This window comes from Phyllostomus discolor, chromosome 8, assembly GCF_004126475.2.
Source record: "Phyllostomus discolor isolate MPI-MPIP mPhyDis1 chromosome 8, mPhyDis1.pri.v3, whole genome shotgun sequence".
In the NCBI taxonomy this organism is placed as follows: Eukaryota; Metazoa; Chordata; class Mammalia; order Chiroptera; family Phyllostomidae; genus Phyllostomus; species Phyllostomus discolor.
This window is the reverse complement of record NC_040910.2, coordinates 111,461,017-111,469,039: the sequence shown is the minus strand read 5'-3', so window position 1 is coordinate 111,469,039 and position 8,023 is coordinate 111,461,017. Positions and strand designations below refer to the sequence as shown.

The 8,023-nt window shown below is 58.3% G+C and overlaps 1 protein-coding gene across 1 annotated transcript in view; it reads left to right on the top strand.

The window, feature by feature from the left end:
- The first annotated feature begins 228 nt into the window (after positions 1-228).
- The window catches only part of UBE2O (ubiquitin conjugating enzyme E2 O), a 38,311-nt gene continuing 30,516 nt past the window's right edge, over positions 229-8,023 (top strand). Inside the window, exon 1 of the mRNA XM_028520390.2 lies at positions 229-729. Coding sequence (XP_028376191.1) covers positions 319-729 — 411 coding nt within the window. The 5' untranslated portion in view covers positions 229-318. The remainder of the gene's footprint in view (positions 730-8,023) is intronic.

The following is an 8,023-nucleotide window of genomic DNA, read 5'->3' as shown; positions in this document are numbered from 1 at the left end:
CGCACCCCCTGCCGCTTCCTCTACTTTTATCCCCTGTGGCTCCGCCCCTCCCTCGTGGAGTCCACCCTACCACCCCGCTCCCGGCAGCATCTCCAGCGTCCCCTAGCGACGAGGCGGTAACTCCTAGCAACCGCATCTCGGTGCCCTGACGACGGGGGCACGTAGGGCCACGTCAGCGCGCCGTGGCCCCGCCCCCGGCGCCGACTGGCCCCGCCTCCTCGCTTCTCGGGCGCCGCTGCTGCCGCTGCTGCCGCCGCAGCTACCGCCGACACCGCCGCCGCCGCCGCCGCCGCAGCCCGAGACTCGCGCAGAGCAGTTATGGCGGATTCCGCAGCGCTCGCGCCTGTGGCTCCGGCTCCCGCCCAGGCCCCAGCCGCGGCCTCGGAGGCGGCCCCGGACGCAGCCCCGGTCTCGGCCCCGGCGCCCGCCCCGGACTCGGCCTCCGGTCCGTCCTCGGACTCCGGCCCCGAAGCCGGCTCGCAGCGTCTGCTGTTCTCTCACGACCTGGTGTCGGGCCGTTACCGCGGCTCGGTGCACTTCGGGCTGGTGCGCCTCATCCACGGCGAGGACTCCGACTCGGAGGGCGAAGAGGAGGGCCGCGGGAGCTCCGGCTGCTCCGAGGCTGGGGGCGCGGGCCACGAGGAGGGCCGGGCCAGCCCGTTGCGCCGCGGCTACGTGCGCGTGCAGTGGTACCCGGAGGGCGTCAAGCAGCACGTGAAGGAGACCAAGGTGAGGCGGGCCGGGGGGCGGAGGGCTGTTGCCTGCCGGAGCCCAGGGCCGGGAGGGGAAGGGTGCGGGGCGCTGTCCGGAACAGTGCCTCTGCAGTGGGCCGAGGTGGGAGGACGAGCTTCAGCGCAGGTCCGCTCCCGTGCAAAGTCATTGCACCAGCCCTGGCCCCCCCACCCCTCACGCGAAGGGACTTCGAAGCCGAAGGAGGGTGTGGTGTGGGCCTCAAGGTTATGTGCGTGGACCCACTACCGTGGGGACTCCTCGGGCTCTGAGGCGCGCCGGGCATGACACCAGGGCGGCGGCGTTTTGCTCACTCCCAGGAGCTCCGTACTGGGCTGTGCATCCAGAAGGGAGGGCCGTGTCCGGCAGGTGCCAGGGGGGGTGGTAGGCATTCCGAAACGGAGATACAATACAGGTGGGAATCCGGGACCACGTAAACACCCAAGAAGTTCACTAGGTTGCAGCATGCATTATGATGGGTGAAAAAACCTAACCCCTTTTTGTTTTACCTTGTTGTCGCGTTGTAATTGCTGCTGGGAACTTTGTGAGTAAAATCACTAAGAATCAGAGCTGTGATATTAATAGTCCTGGGGGAGGGGGATGTGACAGCTGTGCCTGGGATTGATGACTCCTGAGTGCAGTTGGACTTCTTGGGGGAAAAAATGCTGTAGAACCACAGATGCAAACCTGAAGGCTGTTCTTGACCCCGGGGCTGTGGAACAAACACCAGACTCCCGTCTGGCATTCCAGTTAGGCCGGTGAATATTGCAGTCTCACCAAACCAAGGGTTTTATCATCAGAAACCTGAAACCAGGAGCCGAGGTTGGTTTGGTGGCTTTTGGTGTCTTGTTTTCCTGAGTGTCAGTTCCCATCAGTGATTTGCACACGCAGACAGCCCCGTATCAGTGATTTGCACACACACACAGCTCTGTATCTTCTACCCCTTCTCCACGTCCTCCCGTCCAAGACAGCATTTTAAGCCAGAATCAGGTCTGGGTGGTTTCAGCCGCTGGGCACTGCAGTGGGGGGTGGGGGGGACTTCAGAAGTTAATCTGGGTTCTCTCAGACTGGGAGACGATGGCCTCAGGAACAGGGCTCCTCGCCACACTGTGCAGGGGGTGTGCGAGGAGGCCTTGGGCAGAGGACAAGGCCCCCTGCCCAGAAAGAATCTGTGATCCACTTCCTGGAGGCAGAACCGACTTCTGACACCAGCAGGGTCTTTTTTCCTGCCCCGCCAGCACATGCGCACCCATTGACACACACCCGCACGCAGGACCCTGCTTCCTCTAAAAAGGCGACAGCTTCTCTGACCCGAAGAGAAAACTGTAAGTTCGTGGGTAAAAGTACTTGGAAAAGGCTACTTTCGCAGCAGAGTACTTGTGTTAAAAATTACCACCAGTGCTGTTTTGTCAGGGAGAGATTTTTGCCCTGTGTACTGTTTGTGCGTGGTCATACCAGCGAGTGGGAGCTGGTATCACTCCATGGTTTTTGTTTTTTTTTTTTAATGTATCTTCCTAACCATCTTCACTAAAGGTCTGTGACTTCAGGAATGCAACTCATTCGGCTCCGCCAGGGCCTCCTGCCCCCGGGTGCAGGGAAACGGGCCCCGCCGACCCCCCGGAGCCGCCCTGTTTATCAGTTGCCCCAGTCCGTCTTGACTTTGGTGGTTGACTTTGTTGACGGTTCTCTTCCCTCCGCCCCACCCCCGCGTGTCGTCAGAAGAAGTCTGACCTAAAACGCCACAGTTTTGGAACGGAAGGAAAAATAACTTAGGGGCACCAGCTTGGCTGTATCTCGACGCTGCCCTCGTGGGACGTGCCATGAGTTGGTCGAAATCCTCTGTGGCCCCCCTGGCGGCGGTTCCTCTTCTCCTGCCCTTGCAGCTTCTGCAGCTTCTGGGCTTTGCCGAGGAGCATAGGGATTCTGGGAAACGGTGGACCCACTTTTAAGACTTGAGGGTGGGTTTGTGTGGGGAGGAAATGTGTCCCTGATAGGGAGCTCTCCGTTCCGGGAAGCCAGAGGCGCCGACGGCCCTGGTCAACTGAACGCGTCTCCCAGCTGCCGACTGGGGGGTAAGGAGGATCCTTGTGAGCAGCACTGTGGTCTGAGGAGATTTTCCTCCTCGCCTCCCACTCCTCGTCAGCCCGCTGAGGTGGCAGCGTGCTGTGCAGGTGGGGCCGTGCGACCAAGACAGAGCGTTCAGGTTCTGGTGCTGCCGCCGGCGTGGGTCTGGCTATGGGATTTGAGAACCCAGTTACTGGTAGAGTAATGTAGCGATGGTCTCGGGAAACAGTTCTTTTTGAAGTTTCCACCTTTTGGAGTTTTTACGTTTTACTTATTTACTTTTTAGAGACCCGGGGAAGGGAGGAAGAAAGAGAGGGAAACGCCCATCGGTCGCCCTGAGCAGGGACTGACCTGACCTGGAAGCCTAGGCACGTGCCCTGCCCAGGAATCCATCCCGTGACCTTTTGCTCTGCAGGACAGTGCCCAGCTGGGCCACCCTGGTCAGGGCCGCCTGCTGGAATTTAAAAATGGTGTCGTTCTAGGGTGGAGGAGTAGGCTGTATTTGTGTCGTTTTCATGTTGATTGGGTGGGCAGTGAGTAAAGGCTTAATATTAGTCTCTTAAGGTCTTTTAACTTTTTTGATGACCACATTTCAGAACGAGAGGGGAAGAGGCTGACCGATGAGCCCTGCCCCCTTCCGGTCACTTCCGGAGATTTGACCAACAGAAATGAAACAGGTAGATTTCCCTTAGAACTGCGGACGGCGTGGGCCAGTCCCCGGGCCGCCCCGCAGCCCAGGCCGAGCCCCTTGAGGACCTGGAAGAAGCCCGAGACTGGCGCCCTCCCTCCCCTCGCTGTCCCGGCTCCTGCGTGGGCAGCGTGGCGGCGGACCCGGGCGCCGGAAACTGTTCCCGTCCGGCCACACGTCTCCTTTGCGGACACTCGCTCCTTCCCCATCTGCGGTCATCCCTTGAGTAATATGTTTGAGTCAAGCCGGTTGCTGTCAGCCCCTTGGCCTTCTGGAGCGCTGGCCGGCCTCCCGGGCCCGCACCTGTCTGGTTGGGTGGGGACGGCCCCGCCTCCGCCCAGGTCCGGGCCTTCCTGTTGATGCCCCAGCGCTCCCCGCCCCTGGGTGCCGTCTGTTGCTTTAAGTTGCCACACACTTGGAGTCTCAGCTGGTTTGAGATGTGATGTCTCTAAATTAAAGCCGCGTCCGTAATCACCCTGCTTTTTGTGAGGCGCGCGTGTGTAGCATCGCTGATGACACGTCCCTCGGGAATTGTCTTTCCGGTTTATTTTTGGCTCCCGCTCAGTCCAGCTTTCCTGGAGGAAAACTGCTTAGGTGGAGTAGCATCACGGCACGTGAAGTTTGCTTGCCTCACCTGCCCAGGTGCCGGGCCCATTAAAAGCGATTGTCCTCAGCGAAATAACAGGAAGAAGTTATGTAAGGCCACCCAAGATGCAGGAGTGAGCGCATCTAATTGCGTTTTGTTCAGATAGGATCACAGCGCGTGTGGACTCTCACAGCTAACTCTGTGACTTTATTCTTTGTCCTTCGGTTCCCCCCTTTCAGCGCCCGGGGCTCGGTGCCTTCCCGGCGCCCCCGTCTGGCTTCCCGCCGGGCTCAAGGGCACTGGCATCAGATGAGAGGCGTGTGTCTGTGTCCTGTGATTGGAAGTCAAAACCCTTGGGTGCTCCTCCTGGCTGTCACCTACTCCGAATGACCTTGGCCTGCTCACTGCCTCGTTTTCGCTCTGCAGTGAAGTGTGAGGTCTGTCTTTCCGGCCCCCGAAGGGAGCCCAGGCCAGCCCGGTGGAATAACCGGAAGTGTAGGTGGGTGGCTATTGGCAGACGCCCTCGCCGGCAGAGAGAGCACCCCACCACCAGTGTGGGGGTCGCCTCTGCGTGTCACCGTCGGTGCCGCACCAGAGAGGCATCCTGGGAAGCAAAGGGTGCGTGGAGGGTTCGTTTCAGTGGTGTTAGAATTTCGCTGCTTGTGATCTGGCAGATTACAGATTGGAGTTCTTCATTAAAGCCTCTTCTATAAATACATATGAACTTCACTCCTCTGTTACTTCAGGAGAAATTCAGTGATGCACATTTACAGCCACACCTGCCAAAGCCCACCCGTCGCCAGGAGGGGGACGGGAGGAATAGATAGGCGCATTTTTTCAGGATCTGGAAGGCACCTTCTGAAATTCCTGAAAGACCAGTAGTGCTCTTGTGCATTATGAGGACGGTGCAGTATTGTTTTTGCGCTTTAAGACAACAAGACAAACGACGTGTAGGGTGACTCCATGCTGGGCACGCTGGGTGCTTCGTGTGAAGCATTACTCGGTGATACCCCACAGCGACCCTCTGCCTTAGGTGCTGTCACTGTCCCCGTGTTTCAGAGGGGAAACTGAGGAAGAGAGAAGTTCAGTGACCTGTCCAGGGTCACACAGCTCGTGAGGGCAGCCCCTCACCTGAGGGTGTTCAAGTTCAGGGTTCACAGATCAGCGCCGTGTCTGAATACCTTGATCGAGCATGAGTCACAGACCCAGCGGTTGGCATGAATCATCCTGTTTTTGACACTGGAAGAGCTGAGTGGGGTGGGAGTCGGCACAGGTGAGGAGACAGGAAGGAGCAGGGTATTGGGACGGAGCGCCGGAGGCCGGGAGGGCGGGCGGCGGGCTGAGCGGTGCTGTGGAGGGGCGCTGCTCTCTGCCCCTGGGTTTGCATCCCTGACCCCCCCCCCCGACCCCCCTCCCCACCCCCGGGCCATTTGCAAAACACCTGTCCAAAAATGCAAGCTGTTTCCGGAGAATCCGTCAATGCCCCGGGGTCCTGAACGAAGGCAGCCTCTGTGAGTCCTGATTCATCCCAACTCTGGTGGCCGGCGTTGGGACGTCCACCTTGACTTCCTGCCTCCGGAGCCCGCCCGTCCCCTCTCTGGTGGCCGCTGGCGTCGCCCTCCTGCTGGGAGTGCTGAGTCATGAGACAGGTTCTGAAGGGCGCCTTGGATAGAGGCTGAGTCCTGCTCCCTGCCGCCTCCTTCCCTTCCGCGGCCCTGCACCCTGAACTTGGCCGTGGGTGTGCGCACTCAAGGTCTTTCTGCGCCCTCCCCACCTGCTTCGCCATTGTGCCTGCTTTTCTCTTTCTCACTTTCCGCTTCTGTCGAGAGGGACTTTTTCTGTCTCTTTCATCTGTGTGCCCACAGGCCTCGTGGGATCCGGTGGAAGCCCCTCCGGGGCTGTGCGTAGAGGGCGTGAGGTGAACTGCCATCGAGGCAGCACTGGGCCCCCGTGTCTGGTCCCTCGGCGCTGGGTTTAGGGCGGTTTCTGTAACCGGTGGATTCTGTTTGCGTGAGCCGTCCTGCAGCTTCCACCCAGGGAACACGGTCTGTGACTCTGCCCTGACTGGGGGAGGCTTTGGGGGAGGCCTCGGAGTTCCTCTGCCCAGAGGTGAGCCTGTTTCTGGGCCCGGGTGGGAAGGTGCTGCTTCAAACGAATCCTCAAAGTTGGGGAAATGGCAGTCGGGGCCGTGCGTGTATGATGTGCTTCTCCGTGGACAAGATGCTCTGGCTTGCACTTACCAGGATTCTGCTGTTTTTAACTGGAGCTCCTCCCGGAGGCTCCGCTTGCCAAGCCCTGAGAAGGCCGTGGTGCTGATGCTGCCGCATCCACGTTCGCAGATTGCCGAGCAGGGGGGGCACAGCGCGGGTCTGCCTGTTTCCGAGGGTTCCGCCCGCCTCAGGGGGCGCCACTGGGGACCCCCTGGCATCTGCGAGGCTGCAGACGGGGAGGGGCGGAGTGCTGATGAAGGGTTTTGCAGTGCAGAGTAAAATTGAACCGTTCACGGAAGACCCTCTAGATTCATCTTCTCCAAGGTCATCTATTTGCCCTTGTTGCGCTCTTCAGCTGTGCCCTCCAGCTGAGAATTTCTTGTCCTTCGACCCAGGCGGCCCGGTGGTGGGCAGGTCTTCGGTCAGTTTCACCCACAGGTTTCTGTATCCTTCTGAAGCAGCATTGTGAAATGCAAATTTGTGTGATTTAAACAGTGAGGCAAATGATACATCGTCTAGAAGTATTCAGTTAGGCAGTAAGTACTGGAATGAATATCCTCTTTGGGTTAGATCTTGTTGAATATTTGGTTGAGGGGTTTTCGGTTTGTTTGCCTATTTTGAAAGACCGAAACGTTTGATTTTACGCAGCTTCGTCAAAGGAGTAAGACCCTTACCAGGTCACTCTTGGTTTAAATGAATAGCCTGGCTATGCCTGGCAAAGACTCGTTCGAACTACGATAATTCAAATTTTTTTAATTCCAAGTTACTGAGTAGTGCTAATAAGCAGGGGGCAGCCCTGGCCCGTGTGGCTCAGTGGACTGAGTGCCGGCCCGCAGACCAAGAGGTCGCCAGTTTGATTCCCAGTCACAGCACATGCCTGGGTTGCAGGCCAGGTGCCCAGTTAGGGGCGTGTGAGAGGCCCCCGAATCTCCTGCACATTGATGTTTCTCTCCCTCTCTCCCCCTCCCTTCCCCTCTCTATAAAAGTAGATAAATAAAGTCTTTTTTAGAAACAGTCTGAAGAGGCCCAGGCTGGGTAAGTCGGAGCATCGTGCCAAGGCCTCAAGGTTGTGGGTTCAGCTCCTGGTCAGGGCCCGTAAGAAGCAACCAGTCAATGCAGAAATATGGGAAACAGCACATCAGTGCCCTCCCTCCCTTCCTGCCTCTGTAAATGCGATGAAAAAAAAAAAGTCCTCAGGTGAGGATAATAAAAAAAAAAAAAAGCGAGGGGTGTGTGTGTGTGTGTGTGTGTGCAGTCAATCCTATTCAACAATAAAATTAAACTCCCCAGCGAGCGGAAGAAATTCCTGCAGTCTCGAAAAACAGCCTCTTCATTTGCATCTTGCAAGTGAGAGCTGGTCTTGCATGCCCCGCAGCTCTGATGAGGTTTTTTCCTCCTCGCTTTACTTTTGATCCTTTTCGTGGGAGATGCTGCTGTGATGAGAGCCGGGGAGGCCGTCGGGGCGGGCGGGCGTCTCCCCAGGGCTGCCCCTCCAGTGCAGATGGGAAGGAATACGGTCACACACCATGTCTCGTGTCTCTCGGGTGGTTTCCGGGAGCAGCAGGGCCTGCCACCTCCACTCGGAGCGCGGCCCTGTGTGTGTGTCTTGCTCCGTTTAATTGCCTGAGGGAGTCTCGGGGCCCTGGAGGTTGGTGATGTCATCTTCAGGCTGAGGAAGAAAGAGCCTCTCGCCCACCCTCAGCGTGCTTGCTGGGGGAGGGGTGCCAGCTACCTGCTGGTCGGAGG